Source organism: Gallus gallus, chromosome 28 (assembly GCF_016699485.2).
Source record: "Gallus gallus isolate bGalGal1 chromosome 28, bGalGal1.mat.broiler.GRCg7b, whole genome shotgun sequence".
Lineage (NCBI taxonomy): Eukaryota > Metazoa > Chordata > Aves > Galliformes > Phasianidae > Gallus > Gallus gallus.
The window spans coordinates 3,283,252-3,306,967 of NC_052559.1; the positions used below are offsets into that span (position 1 = coordinate 3,283,252).

The window sequence follows — 23,716 nt, forward strand, 5'->3', positions numbered from 1 at the left end:
GGAGAGCAGCCGACGTGCGGGCACCGAGCGCAGCCCCGGCCCCGCTGCAGCCCGAGCCCCGGGCGGCCGTGGCTGCTATGTGGCTTCGCGGCGCGCGGCCTCCACCGGGTAAGAGGGTGCGCACCGGGGCCGGTTACCCCGGGCTGGGACTCATCGCGGCCGCTCGGTGGGCGGCACCGGGCTGCCCCGCGTTCGGTACCCGGGGACTCGGACGCTTCTCTCCCGCGGCGCGTTACCGGTGGACCGCGGGGCTTTCCTCCTTCCCCTCCTCCCCCCTCCTCCGTAGCCGGTAACGGCCGCGGTGCCGCGCGGCGCCTGCTCGGCCCGGGACTTCCCCTCCGTCCGACTCGAGCCGCGCCGCCGGCTGCCCCCTCCTACGGTCGGTTACCGGACCCCGTTGGTGGCGTTGGGGCCGGCGGGGACCGCGCTGCTGCGACCGCAGGAACCGCCGCGGTGCCCACGCGTTGTGGCCTCTCCCGGACGGGGCTGCGGCCCCGCGCTGGGCCGGGCAGACCTCGCAGGGCGGCCCCGGCCCTCCTCTGTTCTCCCCGTTCCCCTCCTCGCCGTGCCGTTCCCGGCCGCTGCCACGTGCCCTGGGCCGAGCCGCCCCCCCGCCTTCCCCCCCCCCCGCCGTGTCCCCGTGGGCTCCCCGTGCCCGTCCCCACGCGCGGCGGCCCCACCGGGCTCTGCCCTCCCCTCCTCCTCTCTCTGGACGTTCCCCGCGGTGAGTGCGGGGCGGACCCGGCAGTATTCGGCCCCAACCCCGAGCCCACGCGAGGCTGAGCGACTGCCCGTGGGGCTGCAGGCACAGAGCGGGGCCGGACAAAGGGGCTCGGGGTCACCGTGCTCCAGGACTCCCAACACGGGGGTCTGTGGGCTCCGGGAGCCACCCTACAACCCCCCTATTTCTGTGGCTGCAGCATAAATTGGCCCCAAATGCCTCCAGTGGGAATAGGTAAAGTGGGGGCGGTGGGGAATCTGAGGCCAGGGCAGCCGGTACCCCCTAAGGACAGCCGGTACCCCCTAAGGACAGCCGGTACCCCCTAAGGACAGCCGGTACCCCCTATGGCAGTCGGTACCCCAATGGCAGCCAGCACCTCTACGCCCTCGGGGCTGTGTAGGCGTTCCCCATCATGAGCCCTCGCACGGAAGTGGATGCGATCTGTTTGCCAACCCTGGTGGGCTCGAGGCGATTTCCCCTTTCCCGAATGAACCCCCAGCAATGCAGATAGATGAGGGGAGGAGGGGTCCCGGCGTGCTGCTGGCTGAGCCCCCACTCCCCGTGCTGTCTGATGGTGCCAGGTCAGACACCTCCGTGTTTCTGGCAGGGGGGGATTAGCTGCAGGATGAGTGACCTTGTGGGTGGCTCTTCCTGGGGGGGGGCTGTCCTGCTCTGCAGCACGGTGTCCACGGGACCCCTGCAGGACTCTGTGTCTCAGGACCGTGCTGGGGGTGCTGGCCATGGGTGCTGCTCACACGTGGCATCTGCGACTATGGGGAGCAGCGTCTGCCCTGAGGCTGGGAGCACTGCCCCCCACGTGTCCTCGGTGTCCTGCTTGCTCCCAGCAGCAAGGGACAGGCGGTGATGATCCCTGCGTGGCCCCAACAGGGGCTGTTATCTGCGCTGCTGCTATCCGAGCTGCCTGGAGGCCCGGCTGGGCTATCGGGATGCAGGCCCCTTCCCCCTGCAGCAGCAGGGCCCGGCCTCCCTATCTCATTAGCTCGAGATTAATGAGGCTCCTGGGCTGTCTTTAACTCCTTCCTGCTCGCCTCCTCCTGACCCTCTTCTTCACTTCTCCCTCTGCAGGTTTGCGCCCACGCCTGGCCGAGGCTCAGCTGCCCGAGGACTGAGGACGTTCTGCAGCCAACGGCGGGGGGGGGGGCCAAGGGCTGAACGCAGCCCCTGGAAGTGCCTGGCAGTGAGGACGGAGCCATGCGCCTGGCGGCCGCCTGCTGACCCCACCGAACTCCCGACAACGGCCGAACGTCCCCGAGCCCACACCCCCACCGGGAGCCCTGCGGCAAAACAAAGCGTGGGGTGGGCCGGGGGGCCGCGTCGTCCCCTCCTGACCCACCTCGTGCCCCCCACGGCCTCGCAGAACCTCCCAGTGCCTCTGCCGCCCTCCTGGGGGCCCGGCAGCCCCCTCCCAGGGCTGCCTGCCCCACCGCCCTCGCCTTGGCCTCCCGCCCTGCTGGAGCGCGGCACCCTGCCGGGCGCTGCCCCCCGCGCCCCCAGGGCATCGCCCCCCGCCCCGCCGGGGCCCTGCCGCCCGCCGGCAGAGCCATGAAGCTGCAGGCAGTGATGGAGAACCTGCAGCGGCAGCAGCGCGCCCGGCTGCAGCAGGCTCTGGAAGCGCGGCAGCAGGAGCAGCAGCAGCAGCAGCAGCGCTCCACGCCCCCCCCGGCGCAGCCCCCGCCGGCCACAGGACAGACCCCCGCCCGGGGACGAGGCCCTGATGTGGCCCCAGCCCCTTTGGAGGAAGGCACGGAGCCTGAGAGCGCGCACATCCAGCGGGCGCAGATGGCCGCCCTGGCCGCCATGCGGGCCGCAGCCGCGGGCCTCAGCCACTCGTCCAGCCCGGGGCTGTCGGAGGAGAGCCAGGAGGAGGAGGAGCGCGGTGAGGAGGAAGAAGAGGAAGAAGATGGCGGCGGCTACCAGCAGGAGATGGGCTCCGAGGAGGAGGAGGACCTGTGAGTACATGGCAGCACGTGGGGCTCAGGGAGGGGCAGTGGGGCCGGGGCCTGCAGGCGGGCAGCAGCACCGGGCCCTGCCCTGCAGGCCGTGCGTGGTGCCTGGGCTGGGCCGGAGCTGCTGCCCTGTGGGCAGACACTGGAATCAGCTGTTTTCACCATTCCCTGCCCCATGGCAGTGCTTCCTGGTGCTGGGTGGGCACGAGGCAAAATTCAGCTTGTCTGAGAGCCACGTGGGGCTGTGATGCAGGATACCAGCCTGGCTCTGAATGATGTGGGGGCAGCAGCGGTGCCTCTGCCCGACCTGCAGCTCCCTGGGCAGGTCACAGGCTCCCAAAATGAGGGGCAGCCCACGGGGATGGCTGGAAGCCCAGCAGACCTCATCCAGATGCTGCTGAGGGTCTGGGAAAGGCTTCTGGAAGTAGGGAGGGCTCATGGAAATGCCTTCCCACCTCCTGCCCGTGGGCCTGAAGCTGCAGGAGAGCTGTGCAGATGGGCCAGCTTAAGGGTGCTAATCACACGTCTCCCCCCTTTCCCTGCTCTAGGAAGGGCAAATGGGATGAAGAAGAATTTGAAGAGGACCTGGGCGAGGAAGAGGAGGAGGAGGAGGAAGAAGAGGAGGAAGAGGAGGAGGAGGAAGAAGAAGAAGAGGAAGACTACGAGGAGGAGGAAGACATGGGCGAGGAGGGGCTGGGCTCGGCAGAGGCGGTGCGGACGGGCACGGGGTCTCTGCTGCTCCGTAAGCCGCCGGCACCGCAGCACTGCCGGGGTGAAGCACAGAGGCTGCCGGGCGCGCAGGAGCGGCTCCCAGCTGGACTGGGCCCCCAGGGCCACGCACAGCTCCCACAGCCCGCACCTGACCACGGCGACTGGACCTACGAGGAGCAGTTCAAGCAGGTAGGAGCCGAGGGGACGTGGGGGATGGAGGTGCTGCCGAGGGTTCGCTCCTTGGGTTGAGCTGAGTTTGGTGCTGCTAAGAAACCGCCTTGGGTTCCTCCGGGGTTCTGAGTCGTTTGGCTCGTGTCTGGGAGAATTGCTGGGAACGGAGGGGGAAAAATGTCACTCTGCGTTTGCAAACGTGAAGGAGCTCTTGGGTTTGCTCTTCTCCACGCTCCTGGGGTTGTTTTGGTGGGCTCTGTGCCAGCGGAGGCTGCAGCCCCCCGAGCTCCGGACTCCCTTCCACGTGCCCGGCTGTGGGCTGCACAAACCCCAGCTCGGGGCTAATAGAAGGAAACGCGTGTAAAGCGGGGCTCCCCGGGGGCTGCCCCGGCCCTTTGATGTGTGTGTTTAAGTACATCTGAGTTTAGGGCTGGGGGGAGGGGGGCGAGAGCAAACAGCAGCAGATGGGACCCAGATGGAGAGTGCGGTGTTTTGGGAGGGGTGTGGTGGCCGCTGCCCCTTGCTCAGCTTGGGGACAGGGGCTGGGGGCTGCTGCTGGGGCACGGGCAGCACCGTGCCATCCCACTGCCTCTGTGCTGTGGGAGGAAAACGGCTGCCCGGGGCTGGAGGCTGTTGCACAACTCCCGGCCTCCCCAGCAGCATGCAGCCGGGCTTGGAGAGTTGTGCAGAGTGCTGCGGCAGGGAGGGGAACACCCTGGGCTGCACTCACCTCCTGGGCGAGCGGTGCTGTAGGGTCTGGGGGCTGCCCTGCTGGCTCTGGTTGGGGGAGCAGTAGGATGGGAGCTGTGTGGGTCCCGCAGTGCCTCCGCACAGCTCCTGGAGCCGCGGTGCTGGGAGCCTTTGGTGGAGCTGGGAGCCACTTGGCACCGTTTGGCGCGGCACGTGGCTGAGCTCCCTGTGCTGCTGCCATCCCCGTGCCCACCATCCGCAGCACGGCAGGCACTGAGGGCAGCACTCAGCCCCTGCTGCCCCTTCCCCGTGTGCTTCACAGCAGCCCCGGTGCCTTTGGTGCTCCTCCGTAACCCCAACCTACGTCCATGTGGGTTTGACGAACACGCTGAACTTCTCCTGCGCTGTCTCGAGTGCGCACATATCCTCACCTCCTGGCGCTGCATCGTCTTTCTTCTTGTGGTTTCTCTCTTTTGTACTTCCTGTAATTAGAGAGTGGGGGACGTAATCTTTTTATCTGTGAAAAGGCTTTTAGATACCGCGGCTGTGATCTTCCTGTTTGTCACCGACTGAGCGTATCCCAGCCCTGCACGATTCTCTCCGGGAGCTCCCGGCTGTCGGTACCCAAAAGCACAACGTGGGGCTCAGTCCCACCTCTCCCACCCCAGACGGGTATGAGGTTCAATGCGTGCATCCACCCCTCTGGGCACCATTGGGACAGCTTCCCGGGTGTGCTGGAAGCACCCAGCGCTGGGGGAAGGTGCCTGCTGCCTCCGTGCCGTGGGTGGAGGCATGGAAGCAAAGCGGCCGCTCGGGGAGAGGCTTCCCCCGGCACGTCAGCTTGGATCCCGGCCTCTGGATTGAGGCCAGGGGCTGCGCTCAGCGCCCGCCCGGGAGCTCCTCCTGGCCGCCCTCCAACGCGTGCCTCCCAGCTCGCCCCGGCCCAGCTGACGGGCTGGGAAGGAGCAGCAGGAATGTAAACACAGCGCAGGCAGGATGCGCCCGGCTCCGTGGGGCGGGGGGCGCGGGGGCTGCACCCGCTCTGCTCTGTGCCTTAACCCAGGAGAGAGGTGCAGCGCGGAAAGACCGGACTGCGAGCGCGGTGCTGCAGCCCAGGGATTGAGTGGAGAGGGATTCTGCTGCTGGGGGGGCAGTCCCTGGGTGCTGGGGGGGTTCTTTTATTTGCTCGCCCGCTGCTCGGGGCTGTGAGATGGCGTTGCTGTGATGGGGAGGTGCAGCTCGAGGAAGGCGTTATTTCTGGGTTCCTCTTTTCTTTATTTTGCAGCCGAGCTCCTTGCAGGCCAGCTCTGCTGGGACGCAGCTCCGGCAGCCCCCACACCCCCGCCCTCCCTTTATGGCTGCCCGGGGAGGGCTCTGCGCTCCCCTCTGCCGGGGGGCACTTTATTGACTCATTTGGGGCAGATTCCTGCAAACCAACCCTCTGGAAGCTGCGGTGTAATGGGGCGAAGGGGAAGCGCTCGGGGTCGGGAAGCCAATGCGTGGCACCTCCCCATCCCCAGGGACGGCCACTGCGAGGCAGAGGTCAGCTCCTGCTGACCTGGGCGCTGCCCGTGCAGCAGCAGAACAAAGGAGCCTGTGGGGCTGGGGGCTGCCGGGGGGTCCTCGGTGGGGAGAGGGCCGTGGCTGGGGAGGTGCAGGCTGGGGGCTCAGCTTGTTGCCCGTGCCAGGGTAGTGCCGAAACCCTTTGCTCCTGCTGGGTGTAAGCTGGTCGCTGCGCTTGTGCCGGGCTGGGTCGGGAGTGTGTCTTCTCCTACAGAGGAAAATCCCTTTTGCAGGATGATGACACTGAGACCTGCAGCAATCAGCGCCTGGGGCAGGGCATGGCTGGAGGCAATCGGGACGCTTCTGGGAACCCCCATTCCTGGGGCCCGTAGGGTTTTTTGGGCCCTTTACCCAGCGCAGGGCTCAACTCAAGGAGAGCGCAGAACACCCCAACCCACTGTGCGCATCCCTCCCCAGTAACGGAGAGCAACGTGGCCCTCGCTCTTCGTTTCGCCTCCCTCCCTCTTCCTTCCTTCCTATAAAAGCCTGCAGTGGGGCTGACCCCCTGTGCCTGTGGGGCAGGAAGAGGTTTGTGCCGGACGCCTTTCATCTCACCCCAAGTGGAATGCCGAGACCAGGGCTGGCATCAGCCAGGCAATGCCACCACATCTGAGCTCCCAGCAGCGAGCCCAGAGCTCTCAGCCAAACGTGGGCAACTGAGATAGGGCAGTCCTGGCCCCCTGGGGACTGTCCCCGTGCCCAGTGGCACTGCAGGCTGTGGCCGTGGCCACGCTGGGCTGTGCTTGGGTGAATGGCTGAGCACGAGCAGCTCAGTGCCTGCAAACAACCCGGCAGTGCAAAGTGCTGCGTAATGCTGCCCTGGGGAGCACGGAGCTGGAAGAACCTCAGCAAAGGGCCCCAGCGCGCAGTGCGGTGCCCCGGGAGAACCCCTCTCCTGACCTTTCTGTTTCGGGTGAGGATATGACTGCACCCCACTAATACTGGAAGCCTGAACCGGGGGTGCGCTCACAGCCCACGCCATCGGAGTTTCCTGTCCCTGCCCCTTTTGGAGTTTCCTGTGCTGAATGTGAAAGCCAGCTGCTGGTTGTGCACCGTGGGCAGGCGCACGGCTCTGATTCAACAGCAAGCCAGGTGTGTGCACCCCATCACCCCGCAGGGGACCCGGGGCTGCCCTGCCACGGAGGTGTGCGTGTGCCACGTTTCGGAGCTGGCAGCGGGGATGGGGTTGGGAGGAGCTGATGGTGCCATGCACGCACTCAGGGTCACTTTGCCTCTCTGCCATCACAGCTGGGCTGTTGGTGAGAACTTGGTGCCATGACGTGGGGCTCGGTGCCGCAGGCAGGTGCTGGAGCCCCCAGAGTTCTGTTCCTGTTTGAAAGAAGCTTTAAAAAGCCCACGGGGTGGGAGGAGGTTGGCTTGTGGTGAGCTGCCGGTGCTTTTAGGGGAGACGGGAGGTTTCTGAAGTGTTCCAAATTGGGATGCCTCCAACACGCTGGTAGCACGAAAACCTCAGTCCTTATCTGCTGCTGAGCAGAGCCAGTCTGAGATACGGGGTTTCAAAGTGCAACGGTTAGAAGAAAGCAAACTGAAAGCAACTCGGTAACCCCGGCACGGGGCTCGTGCTGCGTCCGGCCCCGTCCCCCTCCCCTGCTCTACGGGCAGGTCTGGACAGGGAAAAACACAGCGGGCTTTTGCTGGTAGACGTGGCCTTTTCGTCCTGCTGGCAGTGAGGCGGGTCGGGGGGTAATTGCAGGCAGCCCACAGAGTTGGGTGGTTGCAACGCGAGCGTCACGGAGCTCCTGGGAATGGTGCTGTGCTCCTGGGTGGGATTCACCCCGCAAAGCTCGTGCAGTGGGGCTGAGCCTCGGTCTGTCCAGCGCTCCGTCTGTCCGTCCACCCGCGCGGCGCCCCGGGGGCAGGTGCCCTCAATGGTTTCATGCTGTTCACATGACTCAGGCAGCAATTAAAACTGAAAAGGGGGAAATGCAAGAGGGGCCGAGGAGGCAGAGGAAATGGTGATTTCTCGCTCAAAGGCGCCCTTTGAATGCAGCCTGTGCTGCTCTCTGCTCCTCGCAGAGCGCCGGGCTCCAACGCTGCCTTTGTTCCGGATCGGCCCCCCCGATGGCTCTGGGGAATGATGGGGGGGGGGGGGGCAGTTGGTTGTGCAGCCCCTGGGATGTTCATGGCTTCTGTGGTGAGCACAGCGATCCCTTCCCGTGGTCATTTGTGGTGAAGGCCTCCAGGTGCCGTCTTAAAGCTGTTCCTTGCACTGCTCATTTCTTGGGTGAAAGCCCAAATGGTGCCCCCCCCCCCACCTTGCCCAGCCACTGCCAGCAGCTGTGGGCACTGGGGCTGTGCTGGGAGGGCACGAGGGTGGCAAAGAACCCCCAGCTATGGATTTTCATCAGCTACACAGAACAGCAAACTGCCAAATGCTGCTCCTGATGGGTGCCGGAGCCTTCCCCATAAAGGAACCCCCCACAGCAGGATTGAGAGCAGCACAACCTCAGCCTGGTGGGGGTCACCGTAAGGGGGGTGGGGGGCCAGGGCAGATGCCCCCCCCTGGAGGGGATAGGCCTCTCTTAACAACAGTGGAAGAGTCCATTTACTTTCTCTTATAATATCGATTGGAGCTTTATTGCGTTAGCGAGCCGAGCGGATGAGCTGCCCCCAGGGAGGCAGAGGGGCCTCTTCCTCGGGGGGTCCCCCCCACTGTGCCGTCCCACGGATACCCTGTGGTGTTTGGGGGGGGGGGGGGGGTCGGGCAGATATCGTGGGGCCCCAACCCCAGGCACTCCTGCACCCGGAGGACAGCGATTGCAGCGCCTGGCAGGCAGATAACGGGGCTGAGGAGGAAATGGGGGGGGTATGGGAGAGGGGGGGGGAGCAGGAGAGGCACCGGGAATGCGTGGGGTGGGAGTTGAGCTGCGTGCGGATGAGTTACTTTCAAAGGCACAGTTTGCTCCTTGTTAGGGTTTTGTTTGCTATAAAGTGCAGAGCTGCAAAATCCACTGAGTGTTGGGGGGGGAGGGGGCGTTGAAGGAGCCCCCTGCCCCTCTCTGTCCCCGTCCTGCTCCTTGCCACCCACTGAATGGTGTTCCTGGTGAGGGATCCGGCATGGTAATCAGCTCAGGGTGCTCCGGGAGCCTTCCCGCAGCTGTAATCCCCCAATCCCAGCCGGGGGTCAGGGACTTCTCCTCGGCTTAGCCACAGAATGCCTCCTGGCAGCCCTGGCTCAGGCATCTCAGCCGATGGGTCAGTGCCCTGGAGGTGCCACCTTCGACCGGGGCACGCTGCTCCCTGGAGCGCGCTGGGATGCCTGGCTGGCGTGTGCCAGAGAGACCCAATGTGAAAACCAGGAGTGGGAGGAGAGGACGAAGCAGGGACAGCCCTGCTGCTGCTCGTCACACTGCGTGTCTGAGCTGGGGGGGGTCCCAAACTGCCACCTGCACCACCAGCATCCCCCCATCCTTCAGAGCCCCGGGGCTGATTCACAGTGCTGCAGAGGAGGCAGCAGCCCCACGGCTCCGGCACAGCTGAACCAACAGGAATAAGGGCTTATTTAAAAGAGAGAGAGAGAGAGAGAGAGAAAAAGGGAAAAAAAAATATGTTGCAGAGAATAGAGCACAAACCCTTTGTCAGCAAAGCAAACAGCCGTGCCGGGAGCGGAGCAGTTGGGCAAGGGTGCAGCGTTGCTCCATCGCCCTATTTCTGGCCGAAACCGCAGCAGAAACGCCGGGCTGCTGGGGGCGGCCGGACGTGCTGCAATCATTGGGGTGGGGGGCCCTTGGGTGGGGGGAGGCCGCTCCCCGTGTGCTCAGCCCTGATAAGGCACCTGCCTGCATGGCCGCCGTGCCGGGAGCCGTGGGCGCAGCCCCTGACCCCCTCCGTGACCCTCAGTATAAGTCCCTTAATCTCTCCACGCCTGGGTCTCTTGTCTGTAAAGTGGAGCTGATGATAATCCTGCCTTTGTCGTGGCTGCTCCTGGGCAGGGACTCTGCTCCCCGGGGTGGAGGGGGCCCTGCTGGTACCTGTGCTCTGCAGGATGCTACGGGGCAGGGGGACGGGAGGTTTGGCCTCCTGCCTCGGTTCCCATCTGAGCATCCCCCCCCATTGGCAGTGCAGTGTTGGCCGTGGAAACGTTTCGGTGAGGTTCTGGCGTGTGTCTCAACAGATTGGCAGCCATGGTTTGTGGGGCTGACACCCACAGCTGGCCGCTGCCAGGGCCATCCGCAGCCACCGGGCTTCCCCCCGAAGGGCTGGGGGTGGCACAGCCTGACCAGGACCAGACGCCCCCAACGGGGACAGTCCGCTGTGCAGCGCCCGCTGGGACGGAGAGGCACGAGGCCTCGCATTTCAGGAACAGATTTGCAATTACACAAATCCCCAACCCTACCGGGGCTGAGAGTGGAAACCCTGGGTGACTCATCTGCTTTGGCTTACAATGATCTCCTTTCTAAGACGATCATTTACATATGGTGGAATTTAAACCCCAGCTTGCCTACAACGGCTAATTCAGCCACGCTTCTGCCCCTTCTCGCCTCTGCTCGTGCAGGTGCTGGAGCTGCACGCCCTGCCCATGCACCCTCTCCATGCACCCTGCCCATGCACCATGCCTGCACACCCAACCCAGGCGTGCATGCAGCCAGCAGTGCCCCCCATACGGTCCCAGCTCTAGGGTGGGTTCCCCCCACAGAGCCACGCACTTGTGGTGCTGGGGTGTTGCTGCCTTGGACACGCTTTCTCAATACTTACTGACGGCACTGAATTAATATTTGCACAGGGTCAGGTGTGATAGAGAGCATGTGTCAAGGGCATGCACAAACACATACGTGGCGAAGGGCTGTGGGAGCCGCTGGTGGGAGCTGACTTCCAAATGACCTTTCCTGGGCGGCAGCTTTTGGCTGGCAAGAGAGGAACTGCCCCAAAGCAGCGTGCTGCCAGGGCTGCCCCCCACCGTGGGGTGGCTGTGGGGTGGCCGTGGCAGCCGGGTTGCTCTGGCATGGGGTGGAGAGGGGCTCCGTGGAGACCTCTCTGCAGCCCACGCTGCGCTGTGCCGTTTGCATTCCAGCCGTGAACCCTCTGTGCTTTTATTGGAGCCGGGGCCCCGCGAGCTGCCACCAGTGCTCAGTCCAAAAGAGTCGTTTAAAATGCAATTGCAGCAGAATTCACTTCCTCCTTTGCAAAAAAAAAAAAAAAAAAAAAAAAAAAACAAACAGGGAAATAAGCAACCACCCAACTGTCCCCACGGTGCTGGAGCTCGGTCTGAACCCAGCCGTGGTGAAAGCGCAGTGGCACCGAATGGCACCAAGCCCTCGGCCAGCGGTCCCTGCACAGCACTGGAGTGGTGCTCCAGGCCTGGGGTGGCTCAGACCCTTGGGGAGGGCCATGCAGTGCAGGCAGGGACCTGGGCGGGCTGTTCCTTCTGCTCTCTCTCCCCTCCCTGCTGCTTAAGCCGACAGAACCGGCTGAGCCGTTCCCATCTCGGGCGGGTGCTGGGCGCCTTTCCGCCGCCGCCAGCCCCGGTGACTTGGTGGTGCTTGGCATAGAGGGGGGGCAGGATCAGCCCCTCTACATGTGGGGCGGGTGGCTGACACGGGGCGGACAATGGGGGGTCAGGGAGGTTAAACGGTGACTAATTCGCTCTTTCAGTGTCTCCCTCTGCGTCGTGGTGACACCCGCATTGTTGGCGCTGACACCGGCCCGCGTCCTCCAGCTGGCGGTGATGGGATGTGTCCCCGTGCAGTGCCCTGTGGCAGGGACAGCAGTGGAGGAGCAGCACAGGGGGCTGGGACCCCCACCCCAGTGGGAGACCAGGCTAGGGAGGGCAGGAGATGCCCGATGTCTGAGTTGGGGACGGTGTGATGGGCTCCTGCTCATCCCTGTGCCCTGCCCCGTGTCCCAGGGGGATGGCTTTGGTGTGCCACTGCAGGAGGGCTTCAGCACGCAGCTGTAGCTGGGTTTGGGATGGATCGAGGCACAGCAGAGGGGATGTGGCCATAGCAGCACTCAGGGATTTTACTGCTGTTGGCATCAGGAGGGGTTTGCAGCCCTTCTGAGAAATGAGGAGCAGGATTACCCACGTGGTATGGGAACGATGACACCGCCAAGGGTGCCCCTGGGATCTGCCACCCTATGGGTGCTGCTGCCCCTTGCCCAAGGGAATGGCACGACAGGCACCTGCGACGGGGCCCCGTTGCCCCCACTCTGGGACGTGGCCGATCTGTGGAGGGGACAATGCTGGGAACCAGAGGGAACAATAGAGCCAACGGGAAGCGCAGCACTGACGACCCTGTAAACCTCTCCCGGCAAACGTACCCAGGCTCCCCCTCCGGAAAGGGGCCCTCTCTGGGCTGCCCCGGGGATGGGGAGCGCCCGTGCCCCCCCGCGCCCCAAGCACTGAGCTCAGGCAGCAGGAATCCAGCTGGGCCAGTCAGCAGGCTCCTGCAGCACGGCCGCCTGCAGTGCCGCCGCTGAGGCTGCCCCAGCCGTGTGCAGACCCCCACCCATGGGGAGCTCTGCCTCTCTGCTGCTTCCAGGCTCCCTCGGACCCTGCTTTTGGGGAGGGGGTTGAGCCCGGGCACGGTGCATCCCCTTGGGATCGCTGGGGAGTCAGGAGCGCTTGCATAGGGCAGGGATGGGGACAGCCCTGTGGTGGGAGGTGACCCTGTCCCTAAGTTGAGCAGTTTATCTGCCCACGGGATCAGGGATGTTCACCCTTCCTGCTGCTCGAGGGATGGGTGGAAAGGAGCCAGCCGCGCTCATCACGCGGTCAGCCGATACGAACATGATATCCCAGCACAGCTGCTGGGCGGGCAGCAGCCCCTTCCGCAGTCCCCCTGGCAGCTGAACACCCTTGGGGCCGGGAGGGTCACACTGTTGTCCCCCTGGGTATGCCTATGTGATGCCTGTGGACCCCGAGATGTGCAAACTGCACTGAGGGCACCGGGTGCCCCAAAGCAGCGGCACAGCTTTCCGGGAAACCATGTTGGAGCAGCGTCATCCGAAACACTTTATTTCAGGGTTCGTCACCAGAACATGACTCTGGTTTTTACTAATGACTTTCTTTTTCTAAAGAATTCCACCTCCCCACCCCCAACCAGCTCTGTGCCCCGAAACCAGGCACCGGTGTGAGCAGCGCAGGGCCGAAGCTTTGCAGTGGGAGGCACTGCGGGATGCCAAGGAGTGGGTGGGGGTCCTCACGGAGTGGGGGTCAGGAGCTGCAGGGAAAGCCCTCTCCAAGCGTATACTCTCCATGCAACACCTCCTGGCAGCTGAATTGCCGCCTGCTTCACTCCTCTGCTGTCAGCAGCAAAAGTGCTGCAGCTCCGGAGGGAAAGAGAAGGGCAGAGCAAAGCCCTCGGTCACTCCAGCCATGCTGAAACACATCACAGCGTGCTCAGCTCTGCTGCTGCTGCATGGAGCGGGCTGGTGGCCGCTGGGTTTCCCTCTGCTCCCAGAAAGCTCCTGCATCGTGCTTTATTTGTGTGGGTGGTTGTGTGGGTTTTTCTCCCTGAACAGCAGTCCTGACTGTTTTATTCCCCGTAGCATTCAGCCCATTGCTGGTGGGGATTTCAGGGCACCTGGGGTGGGGGGGTTCCCCCCACCAGCACGCAGACTGCACATCACAATGGGCTGGGAAGAGAAAGGAGGAAAGCAGTGAGTGCGGAACCTTCCTGGTGGTGGGAAAAAAGGCCATGGAAACGATTCCCTGGGGCTTGGAAACTCAGAACTGCAGCACTGTGGTTCGGGTCCTGGCACTGCGGCAGAGCGAGCCCGGTGAGATCGGCACAGGTCCCGCAGGGGCCACACTGCAGGAGCCTCATTACCAGCAGCCTCGTTAACAGCCGCCTCCTGGCTTTAATTGCCATGGGTGCTCGCAGGGAGGCCTCCCAATGCGTTCGTTATCTTGGCAGAGCCCAGCTCTTCCTGTGCTGCCGCCGCTGCTCTCCGGCATTCCTGGCATTGCCGAGAGGCTGCTTTCCGGGAGTCCTTGGGAAGCCAGCGGGTCAGGGTTTTTGTGTAACCGGGTTTGAAGGGCTGAGCTGGCCATCCACACCGTGCCCGGATCCTGCGGGCTGAAGCTCAGCACTCCTCCTGCCCAGGAAACGGCCACATGGCACCGCAGTGCGCACAGAGCGCGGTGACTGCCGGTGACGCCGGGCACCACTCGTGGGCTGGAGGAGCTGCGGTGTGGGCACCTTCATTCCCCTCTGTCCTGGGGGTGGCTCCGCTCTAAGAGGATATTGTGGGGGCAGCTGTGTGACAGATTAAGCCATTTCCACCTCCCTAATGATGAGATGTAAATCTATCAGCTCAGAGCGGCCCCGGCTCGCACCGCACCAGGCTGGCACGCACTGCACCGCGGCACCTGCTGCTCTCGGTGCGGCCGGCGCACGGTTTCACACGATGCTGAAACGAGAATGAGTTTCAGTTCCTCCTGGTTTATTTTAGCTCCGATTGCTGTGTGCTGACAGGAGGGGATGGGTGCGTGTGGTCGGAGGTGTCCGGGGGAAAACGAGATGCCGTCAGTGGAAGGAAATCCTGCGAGGGGCCAAGGAATGGTCGGACTCTATGATGGTGGAGCTTTTAATGGCTCTGTGATTCTATGGTGCCACGTCTGTGCCTACGCACCGTGGTGCCCCCCGGCCCTCCCAGCGCCGTGCTGGAAGCACTGGGGCTCAGGACAGCGTGGCCAGGGCTGTGCACAGACGGTGCTGAGCATCCCCCATGGCTTCAACCCAGTGTTTGGGTGAGCACAGACCGGCAGCACCCGCCCCGCTGCAGGACTTTGGCACGGGATCGCCAGCTCTCAGCCCCGTCAGCACTTTCCCCACCGGGAACCCACGGATCAAAGGTGCATGTAACGATCGGCGCACGCGGCCGGGCAGCCCTCCCTGCACCACTAATCCCCTGCAGCTGAGCAGATGCACGTTTTCCTCAGCTGATGGTTAATTTTCTTTCATCCTCTTAAATGCGGATGTCCAACGTTTCCTTTGGGATTGAGCCCCCAGCCCAGGGGGCACCTGGCCAGGGTGATGCCTGGGGTGTGGGGTGGCTCCCATGGGACCCCATCCACCACCACCTTGTTGGGGCTCCTGGGCTGTTCCCGGCGGCGCTCATCTCTTCCCAAACCCAAACATGGATTTGGTGCATCCCAGAACAGCCCAGCAGCCTGAGGAGAGACCCCGGGAAACTTTATTTAAGAGCCGCCCTTATAAAAATTGAATGAGACAGTGCTTTAATAAATGGCTAATCAATGGTTAGAGCTCTGCAGGTTAATAGGCTGCATGTGACCCTCATGCCGGGCGCTGCTCTGGGACAGCCGTGCCGTGTGCTGGGTTTGGACATTGCTCCATGGGCACCAGGCACTCGATGTGGCCCCTTCCCAGCACTTTTGTTCCTTTGCATTTCCTTTTTTCCTCCCCCGCTCCAGCAGAGCCGAGCAGCAGGGCGATGTTTTCCCAGCCTCCCCCTCTCCCTCCCTGGATTTGTGTTTAATCAGCTGGCTCTGCTGAGAAAGCCTCGGCCGCCTCCGTCCCACCTCCTCCGCTCCTTTGTCTGAGATGCGGAGGGCGCACGCTGGCAGTGGGGCTCCGTGCTCTGCAGCCCCGTGGGCTTTGGGTCCCCACGGGCTCAGGGTCCCCACAGTGCTGGGGCACGGATGTGGTGGGGAAGCAGCTGCTGGCAGCACCCAGAGCCCTGCACCGCTCCTAAACCTCACACGGCTTCAATCTCCCATCATTTCCAGGGGAAAGGCGAAACGAGAGGCGATGCCATGCCCTGAGCTCAGCGCAGCGTGCCGCTTCTCAGCACCCTCAGATCCAGCCATGGGCACAGCTCTTGTCCCCTTGTCCCTGTTAGCAGGGCGCAGGGGGCACCGGCTCACCCCGTGCATGGATCCATGGGCTCGAGGCACACAGCAGCAGCACCGGGGAAGCCCTTCCTCCTCCCTCCATCTGCGTGCGGCTTTCTGAGCGCTCGAGGAAACGGGGCAGGCTGGCTTGGCTCGGGCCCAGCATCCTTCAGCTGATCGGGAGCAGCCTCTGCCCAACGCCACGCCGGCCGCATCCCGCGCACCGCCCGGTGCTGCCTTAGGGCTCCTGGGGGCTGCAAAGGGGTCAGCGGTAACGACGGCTCCTGACCTCTCCCCGGCTGTTTGCTCAGGGGCTGGCCGAGCTTTTGCAAGGTTTCCAGGGGAACTGCAGGTTTATGGCTTTCCTGTAGCGCCCTTCCCTGTTATCGGCTCAGCCCCATTGATCCCTTTGATCGGCGCCGGCGGAGGAGGAATTCGGCCCCATGGGGACCCTCCTGGGGTGGGGATTTGGGGGGGTGGGGGGTCATCCTTCTCCCTGCTTGGTGCCGCCAGGTCCAGGCATGCCAGCAGGATGGTGGCCGTATCACTTACCCGGTTAGCACAGCCTCACGGTGCGTGCCTGCAGCGTGACACACTCGTATTTATAGCCCCCTCCCCACAGCCCACAGTTGTTCCAAACTGTCCTTGAGAAAAGCAGGCTGGGGAGGGGGGGGGGGAGCTGGAGGTGCAGCATCCACCCCCACACAGCCACTGCCCGGTGTCCCCCCCCAGCCCCATTCCTCCCCAGCCCCATTCCTCTCTCATGGCACAGGGCTGCGGTGCGGCGTCGGAGCGCGGCGTGCGTGCGGAGGGCGTGATTTGCTCGGCAGATCTGCTGCCATAAATCAGGGCAGGAATGTGTCGGGCTGTCAAACAAAGGGTGGGGTCCCAAGACAAAAGCTGGCCCCAGCAGGAACGGGCGCTCCGGGAGCGTCTGTGCACAGATCTTCCTGTCCTGGCTCATGAAAACATTTCCCAGTTGCAGATGCTCAGTGGCGCTGGGTGCAAAGCACCGCACCGACCCCATCGGTCTCAGGTTTGCTCCAAGAGCTGTTCCTGGGAAGTGTTTTCAGAGGAGCACAGGCTGCCAGCATGCCAGGGGACAGCCGCTCCCAGCACCACCCTCCTATGGCAGATTTGCTGCTTGTTGAAATGGGAGCAAGCTCTGGAGGTGCCGGAACCAGGAGGGCACGGGGCGGCTCCACGTTCCTCATCCTGGTGTAACCCCATCCCATGGGTCTCGAGCACGCTCCTCACCACCATCCCATTTGGGGCTGGAGCCCTGGGCTCTCCCTGAGCACACAAGCAGTTGCACACGAGCTCACACCACGGCGTGCACCCCACGCACAGCTCGCTGCAGCCCGGCACGGGCTCCCTCGGGCACTGCAGGTGCGGAGGAGGGATCACACCGAAGCATTGCTCCACTCTGTGCCAAGAGCGTGCTGGATTGCTAAAAATAACCAGGATCTGCGTTCTGCTGGGAGGATCCCAGGGCTGATTGCAGCCGCTCAGCCTCTGGGCCAGGCTGGGGGCAGCACCGTGGTTTCGGGGCCGGGACCTCAGCACGGCAAACGCCTGCGCTCGCTCTTGTCTTGGCTGCGGCACGGCCCCATCCGTGGCTGCCTTCTATCAATTTGCACCTGGCTTCTGGGAATCAGTGCACCCACTGCAGGGCTGCCCTCCTGTCTGCCACCTGGGAGCTGCCTGCCAGAGCCTTGGCATGGTGACAAGGACGGGTCATGGCAGGGAAGGTGGCAACGCTTCCAACGGGGCTGGGGCTGTCCCGCTTTGCCCTGTTCCCAACGGCTCCGCTGCTGCGGTGCAGAGCGGAGCTGCGGGGACTTTGGGACCCAACAGCTCCATGCAATGGATCCCCTCAATGTCTGAGGGGGCAACCACGGGTGGGGCTGCTGTGTGGTACTCCATAGAGATCTCTGATTGCCCCGTGGGAGCTGCACCAGCCCTTGGGTGGGCTTTGGGTTGGTGCACCGCTGGGAGCCGGGTCAGAGAGCTGGGCACAACCGCCCTCACTCTGCTGCACACTGTGACTACAGACCCCATCCGCTGCTTGTGGGATTGGGGGGATCCCTGGGGCAGGGTTTGGGGAGACATGGGGCTGCCTGCTGAGGTGTGAGCAGTATTCTCCTCTTATTGCACAGCTGTATGAGTTGGATGGTGACCCCCGGAGGAAGGAGTTCCTGGACGACCTCTTCAGCTTCATGCAGAAGCGAGGTGAGCCCCCCCCCCCCCCCCCCGCCCTCACCCTCCCCGCTCTGTCCATGGGTTTTATTTTCCCTCGTGTCATTGTAACCCAAGGTTAATGCTCCGGCCAGACTGGTAGTTAATTTTTAACCTCGTTGCAAACCGGGGTCAAACCTGCTCTGCTGGAATCCGTGCCATGAGCTCGGCGCAGCGATTCCTGCCCCAGTGCTGGCCCCACAGGGCTGATTTCATCGGGTCCATCCCCTTCGGGGTGGCTTTGCCCTCATCCTCCCCCTGTGCTGCCCCATCCCCAGGTTATGCTGAGTCCAGAGCAGCCCCAGTCCAAAGCCCAGCTCTGCTCTCAGGGCCAACGGGGCACCCACATCACCGGCAGCGTCTGGAAAGTGTTGACCTGCAGTATTCCAAAGGAGAATGTCAAATATCTGTGTATATGCATGTACGCACACATAGCTCCGTGCTGCAGGGGAGGTCTGGGTGTAGCTGTGACTCCTGCTTCATCCTGCTGCACTTTTTGGCCTGGTGTAAAGCTGCCTCCTGCTTGGTGTCCTGCACACAGCTCTGCCCTGGGGCGGTACGGGGGGCAGCGGGTGGGCACCTATGCTGGTTGTACCGGTGCAGCTCAGCCCTGCTCCAAGACAGCACTCTGCTCCCATTGGGGCAGCTGCAGGGCTGCGTGCGGTGGGACACTGCTGGGGGGTGCTCTGGGAGGGGGCAGAAGGGCTCTGGTGCTGCCCATGGAGCAGAGCGAGGAGCCCAGCGCGGTGCTGTGTGCGAGCGGCCACGTCAGCTGCTGCCACCTCCCGGCACCAGGCTGGGGAGAACCACTGCAAGGACCCACAGTGCAGTGCTGGGGCTGCTCGGCACTGCTGCAGCTGGGGTCCAGCACTGGAAACACTGCTGTGTGAGTGCATCCAGCCTTCTGTCTAAAGAAGCGTTTGGGGAAGCACGTGTGTGTGTGTGTGTGTGTGTGTGCGTGGTGCAGCAGCCCTCCAGCACCCCCAGGTTCAGCTCTGCCCCACAGGGCGCTCCATGAACCCCTTCCAGCCCAGGTCTGTGTGGTTCCTGATGACTCCCCACAGCTCCAACTGTGTTCCCTTCTTGCTGGGACTGGGGGGGCCCGCTTGCATGCAGCCCAGGCTCAGCACGACCCTCACCCCGTGGCTGCTGTTATAAATATCTGCTGTTGCTGAGCACAGCTGCCTCTGCCTGCAAACCACGGCCGGCCCCTTTCGAGTTTCTTTTTCCTCCATATGCAGACTGGTGCTGAGCAAGATGAAGTGGGGGGTGCTCACAGGGGGAACTAGGGTGTTAGGGGGAGGGAGAGGCAGCAGCAGGCCCCCGCTTTGCCTCCACCTACCTGCACACCCCCCACCCCGCTCTCTGCCCTCCCCAGGGACCCCCGTGAACCGGATCCCCATCATGGCCAAGCAGGTGCTGGACCTGTACATGCTCTACATGCTGGTGACGGAGAAGGGCGGCCTGGTGGAGGTCATCAACAAGAAGCTGTGGCGAGAGATCACCAAGGGGCTCAACCTGCCCACCTCCATCACCAGCGCGGCCTTCACGCTCCGCACCCAGTGAGCACCGGGGGGCACGAGGGGGGGGGACGGAGAGGGGATGGGGGGACACCGGGTGGGGATGTGGCCGTGCTGTGCCTCACCACACTGTTCCACAGGTACATGAAGTACCTGTACCCCTACGAATGTGAGAAGCGGGGCCTGAGCAACCCCAACGAGCTGCAGGCGGCCATCGACAGCAACCGGAGGGAGGGCCGCCGGCAGGGATTTGGCAGCTCGCTCTTCACCTACTCACCTGGTGGCACCCATGGGCTCCTCTCCTCCCCCAAGCTGCCAGTGCCGACCCTGGGGTTGGCCTCGGCCACCAACGGCGGTGCCATCGCTCCCGTCCAGAAGATCAAGAAAGGTAATGGCTGCTGCAGGCACTGCTCCGTCCCCTCCCTGAGCCTTTCCCAGCAAGTTGGGTTCCCCTGGGGGTCCGGGGCTTTTGGAGACCACTGCACTGAGTCACTGAGTGGTTGGGTTGGAAGGGACCGTGCTGGTCACCCAGCTCTGACCCCTGCGTGGGCTGGGTGCTGAGCTGCGGGCACGTACCACCAGCTCATGTCCAGCTTTTCATCCACCAACACCCCCAGGTCCTCTCCGCAGGGCTGCTCTGTGTCCCTTTACCCCCCAGTCTGTGTTGGTTTGGGGCTGCCCCGCTCCAATAGGGCAGAGCCCCATGCGGCAGCTCCTGGTGGCGGGGTCTGGGGCAGTGTAGCTGGGGAGCTGACCCACTGTCTGCCCCACAGAGGAGGACGCCCCCATCCCCATCTCCATGCCCAGCCGGCTGCCAGTGTCGCTGGCCGGACATCCGGTGGTGGCAGCTCAGGCTGCAGCCGTGCAGGTGGCAGCAGCAGCCCAGGCCGTGGCACTGGAGCAGCTGCGGGAGAAGCTGGAATCAGGGGAACCCCCGGAGAAGAAGATGGCACTGGTGACGGACGAGCAGCAGCGGCTGATGCAACGCGCTCTGCAGCAGAACCTCCTGGCCATGACGGCACAGCTGCCCATGAGCATCCGCATCAACAGCCAGGGCACGCGCTCGCCAGGTGGGTGCCACTGTGCAGGGCTCAGGGTGGGATCGGGGCACGGGGACCTCGGAGGGGTCCATCACCTCCTCTCTCTTCCCCGCAGAGAACCGCCAGGACACCTCCAGCAGCACAGCCAACAACGGCACCAACAGCATCAGCATGTCGGTTGAGATCAACGGTATCGTCTACACAGGTAGGGCACGGCGCGGTGCTTTTGCCACGGTCCGAGCGTGGCATCACCCCGTTCTGACCCCCAGAGGGGTGCCAGGTGCCCCCTGCCCAGCGCTGCTCTCCCCCCAGGTGTGCTGTTCGCCCAGACGCCCGGCCCTTCCTCCTCCTCCTCCTCCTCCTCCTCCTCCGCCTACAGCAAAGGCAACGGCAGCGCCAGCAGCAGCCGCGGCGGCGGCAGTGGCACCAACAGCAGTGGGACGGGGGGCAGCGGGAGCAGCATGGGCAGCGTCCCCCCCGCTGCACCACCCACCGTGCCTGTGCCCCCCCCCAGCTCTACCTCCAACAACGCTTCGCCTTAACACCCCGCACCACCAAAACCACCCGAGGTGCCGGGGGCTGCAGGTGGGCCGGGGCGGTGCCGGGGGGGGGGGAAGGGGGGGTGGGTTGGGATGGGGGGGTGCTCAGCCTCAGGGCTTTCCTTCAGGGCCGCCCGGTGCCCCCCCCGACCTGTTTACCTCACACACATCACACTTTGCACTGTACATTTATTATTATTATTATTATTATTGAACTCGTGTTACCTCCAGACAGACGTACGGACGCCTGCCAACGCGAGCTTTAAGGAAACCTCCTGGCACTCGTTAAAGGAAAAACAAAAAAGGATAAAAAAAAAAAAAAAAGTTGGAAATCGGGAGATATTTTATTCATTAGATCCTTTTTCTCCCCCCCACCCCCTCCATTCCCCCTCTATTTTGAGAACTACACTTACTCTACGGGATTTTCAGAGGTTGTCGTTTGGTTGTTTTCGTTGTAAATAGCTTCTATTTTATTCTCTTAAAAAAGAAAAGAAGAAAAAAAGAAAAAAGAAAGAATCAAACTTTAACATGCAAATGATATATATGGACGTTGTCAGGGAAGCAGGAGCTGGGGGACCCATCAGCTCCTTTTTCTTCTCCTCCCAGGTGTACCCGAGGCTCCGGGAAGTGCTGTGAGCTCGGGGCTGCAGTGGCACTGGGGACCACGGAGGGGACAGCGTGTGCTGCACGCCTCCAGCTCGTGGCTTTAGTTCTCAGTGCAGAAAAGCAGTGCTCAGGGATGGGGTGGGTGCAGCAGCGGGGTCCTGCAGCAGCCCCCAGGGACAGGCAGTGCTCAGGGGTGCTGTGGCTGCTCACACGTGCCATGCACCTCCATGTTCCCGCGCCCCACTGCGCTCTCCTCAACTCTCCCTCCATTGTCAGGTGGCTTTTTTTTTTTTCCCCTCCGTGCTTTTTGTTTTTTCCTTCCCCTCCCCTGTAAGGTGATACTACTGTGCAGATCCAGTTTGGGCACATTTTCCCCCCTCCCCAGCACCCAGGGCGAGGTGACACCCGATCTGCTATTCACGCTTCCAGCAGCAAACTGGTTCTGTTGGTGATGGGACGGGCGTTTTGTTTGCGTGGTGCCGGGGGAATCAGGAAAATTGGGTGGTGTCAGCACTGCTGCAGCTCCAGGGACAAAATCTGTTCCCTGCTGCTGCTCCCCGTGCCCCGGGCATCGCTTCTGCCACAGCAACACCCGCACCCACGCAGCTTTGGGGGGGGTGGGGGGGGCCAGGAGGGGTCCCAGCATCCCTCCCAGTCCGGAGGCACCGCGTGTGCTCCCCAAACGCTGCTTTAAAGCCAAAAGCTCAGGGGTGGTGTTCTCATATGAGGTGGAAGGGTGCACGGTGCTGCCCGGCTGGTGATGCAATTCTGGGTGACGCTCAGGTCACGTTGGTGCACATCTGTCCCTCTGGATCGGGTCTGTGCACAGCGTGGTTCAGGATGCTGTTGCAGGTCCGTGCACGATGCCGTGTTCTGAACGGCACCGCTCCGAACGCTGCTCGTGTTTGTGCACGGTGCCATTCCCACAGCGATCCCCAGCGCAGCCATTTACTCTGCTTTACCCACACGGGTTGCAGCATTCCTTCCCCCACGGCCACTTCCCAGCCCCACATCGCCCCCCCATGCACATCTGCGTGAGACACAATCGCGTCCCGATGCCGACCCCCCCCCCCCCCCCCCCCGGCGGTATCTCAATTCCTCAGGTTCTGATGGGAGCACAGGGTTCCCCCCCCACCCTGCATGGACCCCCCCGGCTGCACAGTTGTCCCCCCCACCCCCAGCCTTGGGATGGGGACGTGGCGAACTCAGGGGACTGGGGGTTTTCCAGCCTCTTTTTGCTGGTGAGGAGGGAGCATCACCCCCCCCCCCCCCTTTCCCCCCCTCCAGAAGCTGGAAGTGCCCTTTGGCTGCATGGCACCCAGCAGAACTGCACTCTGATGGTCCATCCCAGGGCCCCCCCTTGGGTTGGGCACTTTTAGGGCTGAGAGTTCCATGTGTGTGCAGCCAATGGGATTTGGGGTTCTAATTATCTTCACCCCCCCCCCCCCCCTCCTCCCCCCGCTCTTTTTTTTTCTTGAGAGAGCACATGTCGCCTCCCGCTTTATTTCTCTTATGCATATCAATTAAGAAAAAATTAATTAAGAAAAAGGTTTCTCTGGGGTTTGGAAAGGAAAAGGAACAGCTGCAGACATTCATCCAGCGGGCACATCTTAACTCAGGTAAAACGGGAAAAAAAAACAAACAAAAAAGAAAAAGAAAAAAAAAAAAAGGAAAGAAAAAGAAAAAAACAAAAAAGGCCAAAAAAAAAAAGGGGGAAAAAAAGGAAAACAAAACAAAAAAAAAAAGAGAAAGATAAAACATAAAACCACATTTCTACCTCTGAGAGCGGCGGCTGTGGGCGCCCCGTCCCACGTCCGGCTGAATATTTCAGTCTTGCAAACGTTCAGGTATTGAAAGTTTTGATTATTAAAAGGAGAAAAAAAAAATAAAAATAAAAATAATAAAAAATAATAAAAAAATAATTAAAAAAAAAACCAAAAAAAAAAAAAAAAGAGAAAATAAAAACACTGAAAGTTTACATTTTATAATAACATTATTATACAGATTGTATTTAAGCTGCAGAATATTTAAGACAATTGTAACCCTGTAAAGTTGATGAAATATTAAAAAAAAATAATTAAAAAATAAATGGTTGTGTGAAGTTTGTATCCCCTTCCTCCTCCTCCTCCTCCT

General features: G+C 62.4%; 2 protein-coding genes across 2 annotated transcripts; both read left to right on the plus strand.

Moving 5' to 3' along the window:
• ARID3A (AT-rich interaction domain 3A) lies at positions 1 to 23,672 on the plus strand. Its single transcript, XM_040653715.2, has 9 exons — positions 1 to 108; positions 1,808 to 2,691; positions 3,237 to 3,588; positions 17,800 to 17,872; positions 19,257 to 19,440; positions 19,539 to 19,786; positions 20,172 to 20,468; positions 20,554 to 20,643; positions 20,751 to 23,672. Exons 2-9 carry the CDS (start codon positions 2,285 to 2,287, stop codon positions 20,978 to 20,980), a joined length of 1,881 nt encoding a protein of 626 aa, XP_040509649.1. The 5' UTR covers positions 1 to 108; positions 1,808 to 2,284; the 3' UTR covers positions 20,981 to 23,672.
• On the plus strand, positions 9,351 to 11,008 carry LOC101750993. Its single transcript, XM_004948842.5, has one exon. The coding sequence runs from the start codon at positions 9,628 to 9,630 to the stop codon at positions 10,540 to 10,542; it is 915 nt and encodes a 304-aa protein (XP_004948899.2). The 5' UTR covers positions 9,351 to 9,627; the 3' UTR covers positions 10,543 to 11,008.
• Positions 23,673 to 23,716: the final 44 nt, after the last annotated feature.

What these genes read in the sequence shown, in the direction of transcription:
- ARID3A (XM_040653715.2), top strand. Translation starts at nt 2,285, where the DNA reads ATGAAGCTGCAGGCAGTGATGGAGAACCTGCAGCGGCAGCAGCGCGCC. An exon ending in TCCGAGGAGGAGGAGGACCT is followed by an intron (nt 2,692 to 3,236) that starts GTGAGTACATGG and finishes TCCCTGCTCTAG; the next exon opens with GAAGGGCAAATGGGATGAAG. An exon ending in ACGAGGAGCAGTTCAAGCAG is followed by an intron (nt 3,589 to 17,799) that starts GTAGGAGCCGAG and finishes CTTATTGCACAG; the next exon opens with CTGTATGAGTTGGATGGTGA.
- LOC101750993 (XM_004948842.5), top strand. Translation starts at nt 9,628, where the DNA reads ATGGCCGCCGTGCCGGGAGCCGTGGGCGCAGCCCCTGACCCCCTCCGT.